This window comes from Myodes glareolus, chromosome 7 (assembly GCF_982192425.1).
Source record: "Myodes glareolus chromosome 7, mMyoGla1.1, whole genome shotgun sequence".
Lineage (NCBI taxonomy): Eukaryota > Metazoa > Chordata > Mammalia > Rodentia > Cricetidae > Myodes > Myodes glareolus.
In genome coordinates this window covers 62,913,039-62,929,593 of record NC_142032.1, presented here as the reverse complement: position 1 = coordinate 62,929,593, position 16,555 = coordinate 62,913,039, and the positions used below count along the sequence as shown (strand labels likewise).

The 16,555-nt window shown below is 49.4% G+C and overlaps 1 protein-coding gene across 3 annotated transcripts; it reads right to left on the bottom strand.

Annotated features, from left to right (window-relative positions):
• Positions 1-1,526: 1,526 nt before the first annotated feature.
• Rnh1 (ribonuclease/angiogenin inhibitor 1) lies at positions 1,527-16,099 on the bottom strand. Of its 3 annotated transcripts, none has more exons than XM_048458185.3 (10): positions 15,952-16,099; positions 7,087-7,191; positions 5,478-5,648; positions 4,964-5,134; positions 4,014-4,184; positions 3,768-3,938; positions 3,510-3,680; positions 3,116-3,286; positions 1,855-2,025; positions 1,527-1,762 (listed from the first exon to the last, which is right to left on the bottom strand). In XM_048458185.3, exons 1-10 carry the CDS (start codon positions 16,044-16,046, stop codon positions 1,675-1,677), a joined length of 1,485 nt encoding a protein of 494 aa, XP_048314142.1. In that variant the 5' UTR covers positions 16,047-16,099; the 3' UTR covers positions 1,527-1,674. The 3 variants fall into 3 exon arrangements, with proteins under 3 accessions (XP_048314142.1, XP_048314144.1, XP_048314143.2); XM_048458187.3 differs by lacking the exon at positions 15,952-16,099 and adding an exon at positions 9,082-9,240; XM_048458186.3 differs by lacking the exon at positions 15,952-16,099 and adding an exon at positions 8,981-9,118.
• Between the last annotated feature and the right edge of the window lie 456 nt (positions 16,100-16,555).

Genomic DNA, 16,555 nt, shown 5'->3' with positions numbered 1-16,555 from the left:
TCCCTGTACTTGGGAGGCAAAAGCACACATATCTCTGTGAATTCAAGGCCAGCCTGTTCTATTTAGCAAGTTTGAAGTCAGCTAATACGTAGTAAGAACCTTTTTTAAAAAAAAACAAAAACAAAAATAAAGTAAAAATAATTTTTTAAGTAATTTATTTGTATTTTATGTACATTGATGTTTTGCTTGCATGTATGTCTGTGTGATGGTGTTGGATCCCCTGGAACAGAAGTTACAGTTGTGAGCTGCCATGTAGGTGCTGAAAATTGAACCCAGATTGTCTGGAAGAACAGCCAGTGCTCTTAACCACAGAGCTATCTCTGCAGCCCCAATAAAAGTAAATTTTAGTGGGGTTGTGGTGCACACCTTTAATCCTAGTACTCACAAGGCACAGGCAGGAAGATCTCTGAGTTTAAGACCAGCCTGGTCTCACTTTGTGAGTTCCAGGACAGCCAGGGCTATACAGAGAAACCCTGTCTAGAAAAAAGAAACAAAAAAAAGAAAAAAATTTAAAAGTGTAATTTTAAAAATAAGTCAGGAAGCTAGGTATGCTAGTGCACACTTTTAATCCCAGTATTGGGAAGGCAGAGGCAAGCAAATATCTGGGAATGTGAGGCCAGCCTGGTATATATAACAAGTTCGGGTAAGGCAGAGCTACAGTATGAGACCCTGTCTCAGAAATCCTTCAGAGGTGACTGGTGGTTAAGAGCACTAGCTGCTCCTGCAGAAGACCTGGGTTTGGTGCTCAGCATGCACTGGCAGTGCACAGCTATCAGCCATGCTGCCTAAAATAAACATCTTAGAAATAGCCAATGCTGGTGATGCTCGGGAGATAGAGGCAGGCAGATCTCCTGAGTTCTAGGACACAGAGAAACCCTGTCTCAAAACATCAAAATAAGTAAGTAAATAGATAAATAAAAATAAAACTCCCTAGCTTTTATATAGCCAGTCTCTTCTCTAGAATTTGACCAGCCACCCTTTTCTCATTAAGCACGTTTAGTCATGAAAATTACTTTGGCAATTTCACTTTGAAGATTTACCTTTTATAATTTGGAGATTTTAGACTTCAGAGATTTTGATCTCTTGGGATTTGTTTTCAACCCTTTTTGTATTAGGAAGAGCTCCACCATTGAGTCTTACCCAGTCTCTGGGATTTCAGGTATGGGAAATGAATCTTCCTAAGTCATGCTTGATCATTGCAAGCAGAGATCATCCTCACTCATACTACTCAGTATAGGCAGGGAGAAGATTCAGCTTTGAAAGTCCCTTTAAGACCTGCCTTGGAACAAAGTGTAATGGCGTACATCTGGAATCCCTTCTACAATGCCTGTAGTCCCAGCACGGAGACAGTAGAGTATGCCCAAGGTTCGAAGCTGTCCAGGTTTTTTTAAGAAAGGCCATATTGGAGATTAAAGGCCCACTGTTGGGGTGAGCATATGAATAAACTACCCCACACATAGGAAGCAGTCATAGCATCATGGGTCCCATAGCACAGCTACACCAGCTCACAAAGAACGACAAGGACCTTCCTTGTCAACAAAGTGTTTTAATAGTTATAAAGTGTCTAACGTTTTCTGCTAAAATAAGATTACAATGCTAGAACACCCAGAGCCAGAGTTCCTGCTGGCTGGCCCTGGGCTGGATTAATGTCGTGTGTCCAGAGACATGCACATCTCAGGAGATGATCCTCAAGGATGGCCTTTCCTCCTCCAGGGCCCGCAGCTGGTCTTCCACCTCCTCCGTCCAGTAAATGTCATACAGGCTGTGCACGGGCAAGGCAGGAGTGAGTTGGAATGAATCCCTTGAGGTCAGGCAGCCCGTGTCCCACCACCTTCACCAAGAACATTCACTTACACTAGCTGCTGAAGGGTACAGCTGGGCTGTTTGAGGCTTTCCATCAGTTGCAGGACACCCAAGTCCCCCATGCAGTTGTTGCTGAGGTCCAGCTCCTGCAGGCTGCGGTTAGCCAGCAGAACTGCAGCAAGGCTGCTGCAGGCATTGTCCGTCACATCACAGTCCCCCAGCCTGGGTGGAGAGGGCAGAGTTGTTCTCCACTGCTGGGCTTTGGCAGGAAGGCAGCCAGCCCCTTGGTGTTTCAACTGCAGCTATGCTTCCCTCAGCTGGATACAACAGTGAGAGCCCTAGCTCCCCCTGGCAGGGGCAGTGTGCACTGCTGCAGAGCACCAAGAGCCTGGCTAGATCAGAGCCCTGCATATCAGGTGCCTATAGAAAGTGACAGGGCAGATAGGTTCCAGATGGGGGAAGATTGGGAAGAACAAGTGAACAGGGCCATTACTCATGCCCATCAGATGGGACCTGAGGAAGCCAGAGGTACTGGGGAGTTCGAGGTACAAGTAGGGCAGGTGACATTAAAAAGCTGCTATGGTTTGCCTCTCCAAGGTGGGTCTGAAATCTACAGGACCCATCTAAGTGACTGTAGCAGGCTCCACATCTCCTGACCTCCTTTCCCTTAGAGTGTCCCACAACTGTGGCACACGTATAGTGTCCTTGTCCACCCTTCAAAATGACCAGCAGTCAAGGTGCAGCACCACAGAGGGCAAAGCTGATATAAATGGTAAATGAGACTCTGAACTGGCCAGACAATGGGAAATGTCTAGAAATGAGAACCCCATGGTAGAAGAACCAGCTCCTGCATTATCTTCTGATCTTCACATGCACACACACACAAACAGAAATGTAAAATAACAAAAACCTGCCAAAGAGAATAAGCAGACATATAGGAGATTTGGGGTAGCAGAGACCTCCCTGGGAAAGAAATGAGTGGCTCAGATTCCACATCTAGCTCAATGACCAGGATACACAAGGTTCTGTAGATGAGTTTCTAGTATTCTTGGAAGCTGCTAGAATGTGACTAAGGATCCAGGTTTGATGCATGCCTTATCTACAACACTCAGCAGGCAGATCTCTGTGAGTTTTAGGCCAGTCTGGTCTACATAGTACCTGGGATACACAGACACTATCCAGAGGGGGATGGGATGGGGGAAACCTTAGGACATCCCTAACTATGGTTCCTCACAGGAGGAAGGTAGCCAGACTTGAAACTGTCCCTACCTCCCAGCACATTCCTCGCCCCACCCCACCCCCGCACACTCACCAGAGCACACGCAGCACAGTGTCTGGCTGGCCCAGGGCCTTGCAAAGCTCCAGGACTCCCGGGTCCCCCAGTGGGTTGCTGCTCATTTGCAGCTCCAGCAGAGAACGATTCTTGGTCAACACCGAGCAGATGTGGGAACAGCAGGCAGCTGTGAGGCTACAGGTCTTTATCCTGTAGGAACAGCAAGGCTGGAGCCAGTAGCTCCAACTAACCCTTCCCTTGGAGTCCGGAAGGAACCCAGGGGGCTCACCCACTCCCTTTTCCACCCCTCATTCTCTGTATACCACCACCCCAGCCAGCACTGGCCTCTTCCTGCCATCCCAACTTCCAGAGTCCAACAGCAGCTCCCAGCAGCCATCACTCCACCCTAGCTTTCTGCTCAGGCCCCCCTCACCACAGTGACTCCAGCTGACAGCCAGGCTCCAGCAGGCTCTCGCACAACAGCTGGGCACCTTCATCCCTCAGCTCGTTGCCAGCGAGGCTGAGTTCCTTCAGGCTCTGCTTGGCCCTGAGGACACGGCACAGGTCCTTGCAGCCCTCTGCAGTGATGTCACACTCCCACAGCCTGTGGGACACCAACATTCTTGAAGGATGTCCCTCACTCACCTCCATGTCCTCCATCCCCACGGAAAGAGGCTGGGAGCTGACTCACCACAGAGTCTTGAGCCTACAGCTGGGGAGCAGCAGTCCCGAGCACAGCGCTGCGATGCCTGCATTACCGAGCTTGTTGCTGCCCAGGTCCAGGTGCAGCAGTGAGGCTTTGGAGGCCAGGACATCACACAGATCCCTGCAGTTGGCTGATGTGACACCACAGTTCTCCAGCCTGGGGACATAGGACATAGTAAGAGGAGCCCTGGTGCCTGCTCCTACCCCTCAGCCTCTGTGGCCTGGTACATACTTGAGTGACTCCAGTTGACAGGCAGAGTCCTTCAAGCCCTTGCACAGCATCTGGACACCAGCCTCATGGAGGTCATTGTTGCTCAACACTAGCTCCTTAAAGTCGGGTTTCACCCTGAGCACTGAAGCCAGGGGCTCACAGCTGGTAGCTGTGAGGTTACAGTATTCCAACCTGCGGGGAGACGGTCTCAGGCAAATCAAAAGGATTAAGGATGGGCCTAGATTGTATCAGGAACATAAGGGATTCCTGGTATCTCATCTTCCATTGACTCCTTAAGCTTTGTCTGAGCAGGCTCATGTGGATCCCAACATCGCTTAGGAAACCTTTCCTGAAAAGAGCCCCACCTCAAATCCTGAGGGTCTCCCAGAATCAGCAGAAAGAAACAAGTTCCTACCTGAAAGTAACTTCAGCTCATCTGAGGTCACACTACAGAATCAAACCAGACTCCACCAGTACCAGTTCCCACTCTGAGAGGCTAGGTCTGCCAGTCCCTAGCAAATCCTAGGAGTTCCCTCCAAAGTTCTTTGTTTGGTTTTGGTTTTTTTTTGAGACAGGGTTTCTCTGTAGCTTTGGAGTCTGTCCTGGAACTAGCTCTTGTAGACCAGGCTGGCCTCGAACTCACAGAGATCCACCTGCCTCTGCCTCCCCCAGAGTGCTGGGATTAAAGGTGTGCGCCACCACTGCCCGGTGTTTGTTTCAAGACAGGGTTTCTCTGTAGCTTTGGTGCCTGTCCTGGAACTCTCTGTAGACCAGGCTGGCCTCAAATTCACAGAGATCCACCTGCCTCTGCCTCCAGAATGCTGGGATTAAAGGCGTGCGCCACCATCGCCTGGCCCCTCCAAAGTTCTTATTCCTGTACTGCAGCGAGGCTTACTGAGGACAGCTGGCTGGCTAGTCTCTGGGTCAGGGGCAGCAAAGAGCTTGGGGATCCTGGCAAGATATATACTCACTGAAGCTTCTCAAGGCGGCACTGGGGGTCCAGAAGTCCTTCACAGAGCAGCTTCAGGCCTGCATCCCCCAAAGGGTTATCACTGAGATGTAGTTCACGCAGGGTAGGCAAAGACCGCAGCACGTCAGGCAGGGCCCGACAGCCAGCCTCCGTCAAGCTGCAGTTCTGAAGGCTGAAGCACACACCATCAGCAGCAGTCAGGAACAGACCCAGCCCATGCCAGAGCTCCCAAGACACCTCACAGGGTTAGGACACTACTTTCCCTCTAGATGGGGCTCCAGGCCAAAGGAGGACACCAGTGTGGCTCAGCCAGATTCTTGGGGATGAGACCCGGAACAGAGCCACAGTGTGGCATGTCCCAGTACTGCACACATCACCTGTGTTCTGGATGAAGCTGGGAGTGCCTATTACCACAGCCTGCCCCTTCCTACCTCACCCCCCTCTTGGTGGCTTTCTACATCACGGCTGCCTACTTTTGGTGCCCTAAACAGGCTGGGCTGAGCCCCTGGACTTACCTCAGCTTCTGGATCTTACAGGTGGGATTCCGCAGGCCCTGGAGCACCAGGCACACACCAGCGTCTCCTAGCTCATTGGTGCATAGGCTGAGCTCTGTTAAGGTAGGGTTGGCCTGGACCGCTGAGCTGATGTCTTTGCATCGCACCTCAGTGACACCACAGTCATCCAGCCTGCAGACAGGACCTCTGGGTCAGCATGGCGCTGGTCTCAGATTCGACCACCATCTCACACAACCCACCAGGAGCCAAGAAATCCAAATATGGATAATAGCTATAATGTTTAAACTTGAAACAGGCATATGTGGTGGCAGGTGGATACCAAGCCCCAGCTCAGTCTGGGCTAGAAAACTTTCTCAGAAAGCAAGCACTAGAGCTGCCTGCCTAGCTTGCACAAAGTCCCAGCACTGAGAATGGGGGTGGGGAGACAGTAGAAAGGGATGTTGATAGCAGGCAGAGGAACTCAGACCTGGTCAGAGCTCCAGCAGCATGAGTACATGATGAACCATAGCAAGTTATGACTCAGTTATGTCCACACTGTGAGAGGCCACACCTATAGTTTCTCCACACTCTTCAAAAGCACATGACAACCATGAAAAGCCCTCAGACTAGCCAAGGGAACATGTGCAGGCTATCTAGACTCAAAAGTCAGGGCACTAGGACAAGAGGAAGTGGAACCCTACAGAAAAGGCTAAGGAGATGCTCAAAGTCACATGGGATCCTAAGCAACTGAGAGTGGGGAAAGTCACAGGGCAAAGCTGGGCAGGACCATATCTGACTACAGTTGTAGGCGGCAGGTGAGTCTTGGGACATGGACACGGAAGCTGACGGAGGGCTGGGGATGCCTAAATGACTTTTGGATTCTGTGGCAAACCTAAAACTATCTCGGGGAAAATGAGGATGAAGCAGGTGCCTATCTCTTCCTGGGAACTGGTACCACTCCCTTTCTCAGTCAGAGATGGACAGACAGGGACAGGTGTGGACAGGCACCGCCACCTAGTCTGTCTAGACTAGAAGGAAAAGCTGAATCATAAGGGTCCACACTGCTAGGCTTGAGGTGTCCACCACCTGCCATTGCCATCTGTCTCCACACCAAGCCTGCCCGCTCCACATGAGCCTGCAGTGGTTCACATATGCTTCTCATACATGCTCCGTGCCTGGCTGCCAGCTGTTTTCAGGCCCCTGTATCTCAGGCTAGCTTACACTCACTATGAAGCAGAAAATGCTGTTGGGCTTCTGGCCCTCCTGCTTCCCCTTCCCCAGTGCTGGGAAAACAGGCTTGTACCATCAAGCTCATTTATATTTTGGGAAATCAACTGAACCCAAGGCCCTGGGCATGTTAGGCAAGTACTCAACTATGAGCCATGTCCCCAGAGCCCAATATGGGCTACAGAGTGAGACCCTGCCTCACAATACACAAAAAGGTTGAAGTAACACCTCATGAAGATTATGCAAGACATTTTCGTGTCCATGAATAATAGCATCCTTTTGGAACACAGCAAACCCTTGTCGGGTGGTCACCAAGCTGCAAGAACCACCCACCTCCACAACAGAGTACTGCCCTCCCAGCCAGACCCGATGGTACCCACAAGGCCCCCAAGGCTGCCTCTACCTGACCACTTGGTATTGCTGGATCAGGGGAAGGACCTCTGTCCATCTGGCATCACTCAGCTGTTCACACTGGATGTCAAGACTCATGGTGGTTGCACAGTGTGATCTGGGCAGAAGAAGAAAGAGAACTCTTGAAATTTCCATAGCTTGACAGGATAGAATTTGTAACAGAAAGAATCCAAAAGCCAAAAGAGTACATTTTCTTTTCAGTGGTCTCCCCAGCAAGTGTCTCCAGAAATAAGGTGTCAGGAAAGGAGGCCACTTACACGTACCCCAGCAAATACCACTAACAGCAGCAGAACATAAGGGCCAGCACTGAGGCAGTCGGAAGGAGCCCAGCCACCCGAGCACCACCTCGCTGAAGACGGCACCGGGCACAGAGTTTGGCCTGAAACCCTCCTGCCTCTTATGTGCCTGAGCATAGCTGTGTCTGGAACCCCAGCGGGGGGGGGGGGGGATGGGACGCGGGGGCTTCCTGCTCCCTCAGCCCATGTCCCGAGAACAAGCTGGGTGGCAAGCAGCACCACACTACTCTTGCCAAGTCATGCCAGGGCGCCAGGATCCTGGGCATAAGCAACTACCTGAAGGGTGGGAAGGCACAGGACTCTGGGCTCTTTCATGGCTTACTTCTGAGGCTAGGAGCTCAGCCAGGACAGGCCCAGCCCACAAAGGATCCAGGCTGTCCATCAGGCTGAGAAAAATGAGATCTATATCCAGGAAAGCTGGAACAATAGGTCACAGGCTCTGACAGGGATGGGCACAGAACCTGAATAAACAAGGCTGGCACTGGGGTACAGGCACCCATGGCCCCCTATCTCCTGAGCCTGTCAAGCAGGCCAGTTTGGACAGCATGTGGGGGTCCTGGAGGACTTCTTGGAAGAAGTGATCTGTGCTCTGCTGCTATTACAGAGATGGGAGAGGGGTACTGGGTTCTGTTTAAGAGCAACAGAAATACAACAGCTGCCCTCTAGGATGGTCACGACAATGACCACAATTCTATGTGAGGTTACAGTGCCAAGGCCCCTGCCTTGCTAAAGGGGGCCTTCCCAGAGCTGGGAGAATAACCCCTTAACGCCAACCAGGGAGAAAGATTCACTTTGCACATCTTGACACAAGGGTTAGTGGTGGGGAAACTGATGCAAGGGAGTAGATAACTCACTGTGGTCATAACAGCCACGGCATGGAGCAACCAATGATCCCCACCCACAAAGAGCCAGTGACTAAAACCAGCAACGACTGGATCCCAGGGTGCGTCATCCAAACAGCTGTTGCTGGGGAACTGAAGGTGGGGTGGGGCTGCTCTAGGACCTCTCTCTCAGCAGCCCTGGCCCACAAGGCTTGTCCTCTTCTGCACTACAGACCAGGACATGGAGTGTCTACCTTTAGGGAAAGCACAGGGCTGGGCTTTGAGGCAGGGTGTCAGCCAGTTCTGTGATCATCTGAGGTCAGGGACAAGGGATGTGAAAGTAACCAGGCAGCTGGCTATCCTCCCACGCTCCTCCCCTTGCTTGGCCTTGGGACCAGGCCCTTGGTTTCTCTGGACCCTTGATCCTCCGGCGCGTAAGAAATCGGAAGGAACACAGGTGACCAGGCTGGAGGCCCTACAAGGCTGGTTTACAGGCACTATTCAGACCTCAGCTTAACTGCGACGGGGGTGGGGGTTGCTAGTTAGCGCCTCCTAGCTGTAGCCCGGTTTGGTTAATTCTGGGATAGACAGCCCGCTTTGGGTCTTTAAGTAAACCAAGAGGCCGCTGGCAGACGAAGACATGAGCTCAGCCTTCAAGCAGAAAGAAAGGCGACCCTAGGGCACATTTGTGCCACCCTGGGAAGGAAAAGGCCTCAGAGGCTCGCTGGGCCAGCGATCCCGCCCTCGCCCTATTTTTGGTCCCTCGAACCTTCTGGTCCAGACGCTTTGCCACGTATTAAGAGAGCCAAGAGGAGACTCGGGAAAAACCCTCAGAGCCAGCAGGGCGCCCCGAAGCATGGCCTAGCTCACCTGGCTCTGCTGCTAGAGGTCCCAGCCGCTCCGTTCCTTCCGCCCAGGGCGGGGCCTCGAGACTCAGGCCGTTCTTCACTCTCTGGCCCCTCGACTTTCACTTTTTGCCTTCAGGAAACCTCCCACCAGGTCTGCCCCGCCCACATGCAAACTGCACTTTGGGAACAGAACTAAACAAACCTGAGTCACTTCTTTTGGGCCTGACTAAAAATATGTAAAATGATCCACAGCTGCAACGAGAGATTTGAGACGAACAGCACACACCCGCGTCTCCTATTAGCCAACCGGGCGTGGTGGCGTGCACGCCTTTAATCTCAGCGCTCGAGAAGGAAGACGGATCTCTGTGGGTTCAAGGCCAGCCTGGTCTACAGAGAGAGTCCCGAACAATCAGGGCTTTGTCACACAGGAAAAGACCCTGTCTCAAAACATGACCCCCTCAAAAAAGAAAAAAAAAAAAAGAAAAGAAAAAAAACCTTTATGGCTCGGGGATGTGGCTGGGGGGTGGTAAACAGAGAGTCTCTTATGCATGAAGCTCTCAACACTCCAAAAGAGCAAGGATTTTGTCACTGTTTAATCATGAACGTTTCGTTTGAATATGTCTGTGCATTGTGCCTAGGGAAGCCAGAAGAGGGTATCAGATTCCCTGGGATTGGAGTTAGAGGTGGCTGTGTGTCACCATTCAGGTGCTGGGAACTGAACTGGGTTAAGCAGCAGCCAATGCTCTTAACTGCTAAACCATCTCTCCAGCCTATGTTTAAACTTTGTAACAAGTTATAGAATTTTGCCTTTTGAAACAGGCCTTGATGGGCAGCTGGCCTCGAACTTGCAGATTTGCTGCCTTAAACTGGAATTCTAGCGCTTGGAAAAGGTCAGCAAAGAGAGTTTGAATGTCACTCAAGAGCACTGTTCTGCACAAAGAACCACACTTGTCAAGAAATCAGCATTCATCCACCTATTTGTTGCACACCTACTGTGTGTCAGGAGTTCCACCATCTTTACTGAGGAATTCCCCAGTGTTAACTCTGTTACATGAGTGACTTTACCGCCATCTTAACTGAGGTCAGGTGACTTCACCGCCATCTTAACTGAGAGCCGGGTCAGGGACACCAAGTTCTGCCATCTTTACTGAGGTATTCCCTGCCTGGTCCCGGTTTACTTATGTTTTTGTCTCTAAATTTCTCTTGTTGACTCTGCTGCATGTGTGTTTTGTGCAGTGGCATGCCTATGGTAGGGCCCACCAACAGCATCCACTTCACCCAATTCCTGTTCACTGTGTGTGTGTGTGTTCATACATGTAACTTAAATGCACCTATGTCTGCTGTTAAATGTTATAATTGTTCATTGTATCTCATTCCAGACGACAAAGCAATAAGTCTCATGTTTTAAACTGTTATGTACTTTTTTTTTTTTTTGATTTTTCGAGACAGGATTTCTCTGCAGCTTTGGAGCCAGTCCTGGAACTAGCTCTTGTAGACCAGACTGGCCTCAAACTCACAGAGATCCACCTGCTTCTGCCTCCCGAGTGCTGGGATTAAAGGCATGCGCCACCACCTCCCGGCTAAACTGGAATGTACTTTTGAGTATCTTACAAAAATACTTTATATTTAATCCAAACCTCATTTAAAATATATTAAGATGTTCTCTGCTATTGTCAATTCTGCCATTAACCTTCTATTGCAAGCACTTTTTTCTTCTATCTTTTTATGAGTGTAAATCTTACCTGTTAAGTTAAGAGCCAGTACAGTCAAACTCAGACCCAGCTCTCCAGCCAGATTCTATACTGTAGTTACACCTGATAACAGCCCTCAACTGCTCAGAGATCTGGGGAATATGGAATTTAAATATTTAATTATTAAAAAAAACTTTTCATAACAAAAAGAGACAGGTTGGCTCCTAGCAGCAGCACTCTATATCCTCCAAAGAAGGCAGAAGACAAATGGGCACAGAACAATGTCCATCCACAATTTGCTTCAACTGCCAAGCGCTGACCACTGGGAAAAACTGCCTTTCATCTAAACTGAAGATCTCCAGACTGGACAGAATCACTGGAATTGACAGCCTAGCTGCTCAGGTCAAGGTAGGCCTGTCTTCCTACAGATTTCTTAGCCCACAGGATCTTCTGGAGCCTGGCAGGCCCTATGCTAAACAGCAAAAGGCAAATACGACCTTCAGCGACCGTGGAGGACCCTGAGGAGTAGCTCTAGGTGCCAACCAAGTAACTTCTCTGTCATTTTTTAATCAGTAACTCAAGTAAAATTTTATTCTTCTCAAAAATCTCTGATGCAGTTTGACACCTGAGAGGTTTTGTCAGTTTAAAAGGACAACCTCATCATACAAATTTCAGCAAAACACAAATACAAGTTATTAAGGTGTGTACCTGCAAGTTATAAAGGTGTGAGGACAAATACAAGTTAACAAAATTCTCCCTCACGCTGCCTTCCATAGTTTTAAAAATACTTTTCATTGTACAAAAACATCGGTCACAGTTATTCTAATATAAATATGCTGCTATTTAAAACTTATGTTTTCGGGGCTGGAGAGATGGCTCAGAGGTTAAGAGCATTGCCTGCTCTTCCAAAGGTCCTGAGTTCAATTCCCAGCAACCACATGGTGGCTCACAACCATCTGTAATGAGGTCTGGTGCCCTCTTCTGGCCTTCAGGCATACATGCAGACTGAATATTGTATACATAATAAATAAATATTTAAAAAAAAAAAAAGTAAAATTTATGTTTTCATAAGCCCAAAGAATTCTTGTGAGTTCCAGGGAGTTGAATTAAAGGATCCACCTTAAACAGGTCAGATACACCCCTCTCAATTCCCTGGTCCTAAAACATTTTTTTTTCCTAAACTTAATTTTGTCCTCTGTTCTGCCAATACCTTAAACACGTGTAAGAGACACCAGACATTCCCATACCACAAACACCAGACAGGAGCAAAGAAACCAGCTATGCCAAGATGTGACTAGCACCCAGCTTTCTCAGGTTCCCCTGCAAAGACCATGCCCACAAATAAGCAGGAAGCAGTCTTGAGAATCTGCGGCCCCAATTCCTTTAACCTGTTGTGCCTAACCTCCTGCCTTTTTATTATTAAAAAAAAAAAAAGAGAGAGAGAGATGGGAATGTAATGATCTGTCCTGTCCCTTTAAGAGACAAGCCCCGCCCACCCCTCCCCCATCCATCACCTAGGCAGGCAGATCTTCCTGCTTGCCTGCAGCCCAAGTCTCTTCCTTTTCCATCTCCCTCAAGGAGGCAGCTTCTGAAGCTCTCCCTTCTCTCCACTTTTCCCCTTCCCCTCCTTTCTGTCTCTGTCTCTCTGTTCTTCCCCTTTCCCCTCCATAACCCACTAAATAAATATCCGACCTCACTCTGCATGGCATGCCTATCCATATCTCTGTCTCTAGCCCGCCAGGTGGCTCCCTGCCTGGGACTCGTGGCCCGCTGCAGCCACTTGGGGATCCGCAGCATTTGACTTAATCCATTACACCAGCCTTCCTCGGGTTTAAGTAACATAAGAAAAGGAGACTCCAGCATAGTAGCATGGGAAGTCAGGGATTGTCTTCCCAAAAAACCTGGTACAGGGGGCCCTGAAGAGGGAGAGGGAGACAAATGGGGCAGGCAAGAAGGTAGACTGGAAATCAGCTTCCTAATATCCTGCACAGTGGTCGCTATAGACCTAGCTTAATCTTCTGGGCTTCAGGAGCCACGAGAACTCAAGACACCAGCAACTGTGAATGAGGGGAAGGTAAAGGCTGCCAACTAGAAGGGAAGCTTTGGTCAGGTCAGTCCATTCTTGTTGCCTATGTGAAGAGTTCCTGATAAGAAGCTGTATCTACAGAGACTGAACAGAGTTTCAGTGCTGTGGGGAGACTGGAATGGTGCAGTTCCAGAGTCTAATTACCTTATCTTGGGCTAGTTCTAGCCCTCCCAGACAGCCCTTCCTTGCCCATCTCTGTGCTGGAATTAACATCCTGTGACTAATAGAAACCTTCTAGAACCTATCAATTTAGCAGACCAATGGCCTCCACTAGCCCAAAAGCTAGGCATGTCATCAGATAGCATCTTGGGCCTATAGAAAGCTTCCTCCATCTTGGACCTATAGAAAGCTTCCTCCATCTTGGGCCTATAGAAAGCTTCTTCCATCTTGCTGAAACCACCTATCTGCTGCACCTGCCAGTGTCATTTAAACTTCCCTTGATTTATGACTTTGTCCTGTAAAACTACAAAACTCCATGAAACTGCTTCCATGTTGGACCACCGAATTTGGAGTAACCTAAGTCTGTGTTCCCAGGCCATGGTTAATAAAATGACTCCAGAATAAACTATCTCTTATTCCCTTTAGGATGAGAGCCGTGGTTTTGCATGGGCACTCCGTACTCACAAAGGGCAGGGCTACCAACTTGGGGTCCCGGGGCTCCAGGAAAGTCATGTATCTGCCAGGTACAAAGTGTTTCTAGCACCTCACCAGGCCCTCAGGACAAACTGTGAAGAGCACCTCTCTTCCTGCTGCTAGCATGTAAATGGGGGTTTCTACCGAGCCCACTTCCACCGAGGGAGAATGAAAAGGGAGAGGAGGAGGGAGCACGGGCTCGCTGGGTATGCTGTGTTTCCACCAGCTTTACTGGATGCCATATGGGAAAAGTAACACAAGTGGGTCCAGTGTACTCACGAGGATCCTCTTAAGGAAGTGACAGAGTCAGTGGGTGGAAAGGACAAAGAGGCATTTGTCTTTTGGAGCCTCTAGGAGGAACAAGCCATAGACACTTGACTTCTAATGCCCTTGGACTTCTCTCCAGAAGTGTAAAATGACAAACAGATTTGCAATTTGGTTACAACAAATAGAAACTGGTATTTTTACAACTATTCCAATTCTGGGTGTTTCGTTTTCCTTCAAGACAGGGTCTCACTATGTAATGTAGTTCAGGCTGTCCTGGAACTCACTATGTAAACCAGGCTGTCCCGGAATTTACAGAGATCCACCTGCCTCTGCTCCTGAGTACTAGGACTAAAGGCATGTACACTACACATGGCTCTGCTACATTTTTTTTTTAATTTTTAAAAAAAATTTTAGGGGCTGGAGAGATGGCTCAGTGGTTAAGAGCACTGACTGTTCTCCCTGAGGTCCTGAGCAACCACATAGTGACTCACAACCACCTGTAATAAGATCTGGTGCCCTCTTCTGGCCTGCAGGAACACAGGAAGAACACTGTATAGTATACATAATGTGAGACCCTCACTCCTCTTTCTCAGAGGGGCAAGAAGAAATTTCCTAGCAGAATGTTTTCCCAGGAAGATAGTGGCCTTCCCCTCTCCCACCCAGGATATTCTGAGCACAAGGTCACTTAGCTCAACCCAGCCAGCCACCTGGTACAGGCTAATAAAGATGGCCTAACTCAAGAACAGTGACCTCTCTAAAAATAAGAAAAAAAGCTGACTTAACAGAATGTGAGGGAGCAAAAGTCCTTGTACCCATGCCAAAGCATCTTCAAAGATTCTCTTTGTAGTTACGCCTTTAAAAGCTTACCCCACGGAGGAGATACAACTCCTCTCTACCTTATTGTAATGGGGATGGAGATGAGTTCCAAACATGTTTGTATTATGCTGATTAAACCTTGCTTATTACGGTCTGGGCCTCTCTGATGGTCTCTCTCTGGGGGTCGTGATCTGGGCACAACACATAATAAATAAATCTTTTTTAAAAAGTTTTAAATGTCTTGCAGCAGGACATGGGCTGCCTTCAATCCCAGCATTCTACTCCAGAGGCCCAGGCAGGCAGATCTCTCTGAGTTCAAAGCCCGCCTGGTCTACATAGTGAGACCATCTCAAAAAAATAACAAAAACGAAAGATACAGATAGCCCTGCTATGTAGTCCGGGCTCGCCTTGAGCCTCGTATTAACCCAGGGCTGGCCTCAACCTCATCCTCCTCCACGATGAGTTTGAAAGCCTATGTCACCACACACAATCTACTTTATCTGTGTACAACCACAGGGAAGTAGCCCAACTTTACGTTAATCCCAGCACTTCATCCAAAATGCTGAGCCAGAGAATCAGGATGAGTTCAAGATTAGTTTGTGCTACATAGTGAGTTCCAGGCTGGGCTGGGCTACAAAGTGAAACTTTGTCTTTAAAAAGAAAAATTAAAAAAAAAATACAATGACCAGACTACTGAGCAAGACTCTGTCTCAAAAATACATATTTTTTTAAAAAGTGTATACAATATAACTTTCCTTTACGTTCAATTATCTGTTTATGCGACTGAATCAATCATCTCTACCGTGGGCTGTTTCCAGATTTTTCACTACCCTGTAAAGATAACTGCTTCTATCTCCCAAATGACATAAACTGTGGCAGAAATCTGGTTGTCTGCAAAGCGATTCTCACGAGGAGCGGAACCAGTTACGTGCCCTCCCACGGGAGCTGCTTCCACTTTTCCCTCGAGTCCGGGAGACCTAGGGCTCCCTGTTTCAGGCCCCACTGTGAGTCCGCAATTCTCGGAGGACCTGACGATCGAGCGACCGTCCACTTCAGTTCTCGCTCCACCGAGGCCCTCCACTACTCCTCGAATCCCGAGGAAGTGCTTTAGGGGGTGTGAAGGGCAACGCCGCTTAGGGAAGAGAAGCAATTCTAACTGGGCGGACCCTTGTTTCGGTGTCCGCAAGGGAAGACTACGCCTGCGTACACCGACGTGCCAGGACCCCACCCCAGCCGACCGCAAGGATGACGTCATCCACGTGCGCAGACACCGCCTCATTCGTCCCTCCTCGCCCCGAGTCCTGCCCGGGAGCGCCCGGCTCGCTCCAGCTCTTCCCCGGCTGAGCGGGGCACGGACAGATGAGTAACCACAAACCTTAAGACAGAGTGTGAAACTGACCTTGCGATGACGGAGGCCTGGAGAACCTGGCGTGATGGCGGCCTTCGGACTGGAGTGGGCGAGGCGGGGCGAGGCCCTACAAGGCGTGTCAGCATTGGGGCGGGGCTTAGTGTGGAGGCGGGGCCTACCGCGTGGTACTTTTCGCTGGGGAAAGGATGCTTGGAATCAGCCAGCCTACGCCGAGAAGTCCATCTCCAGTGGTGGGCTGTGTAGCAGTGCTGATCCACGGGTGGCTGACGCCTGCGCTGGAGCTTACGCCTTTCCCGTGACAGTTGGTGCTGGCCGATTCCGGGACCGGCTCTTGGCCCACACGATAAATCTTGACGGAATTCTGCTAAAATGTGTTGGAGAGTTTTTTGGTTTGTTTGTTTGCGCGCATGCTTGCTTGTTTCGGAACCAAGGTCTCCTTATACAGGCTCTTGATGAACTGAAGCAATTCTAAGTAGCCAAAGTGGTCTCGAAGTCAAGATGATCTTGCCTCAGCTTCCCTGGGTTCTGAGATTACTATGCCTAGTTTGCTTGATATATTTTTGAACAAATCCTCATGTGGCCAGCACGCCTGGCTTCTGGGTTATATTATTATTAATTTGTGTGCGTGGTATGT

Bases quoted from the DNA above. Each gene is read 5' to 3' on its own strand.
- Rnh1 (XM_048458185.3), bottom strand. From the start codon at position 16,046: ATGCTGACACGCCTTGTAGGGCCTCGCCCCGCCTCGCCCACTCCAGTC. The intron at 3,681-3,767 runs GTGAGTCAGCTC...GGTGTCCCACAG, and splicing joins TGTAGGCTCAAGACTCTGTG to GCTGTGGGAGTGTGACATCA. The intron at 3,287-3,509 runs GTGAGGGGGGCC...CTGTTCCTACAG, and splicing joins TGTCAGCTGGAGTCACTGTG to GATAAAGACCTGTAGCCTCA.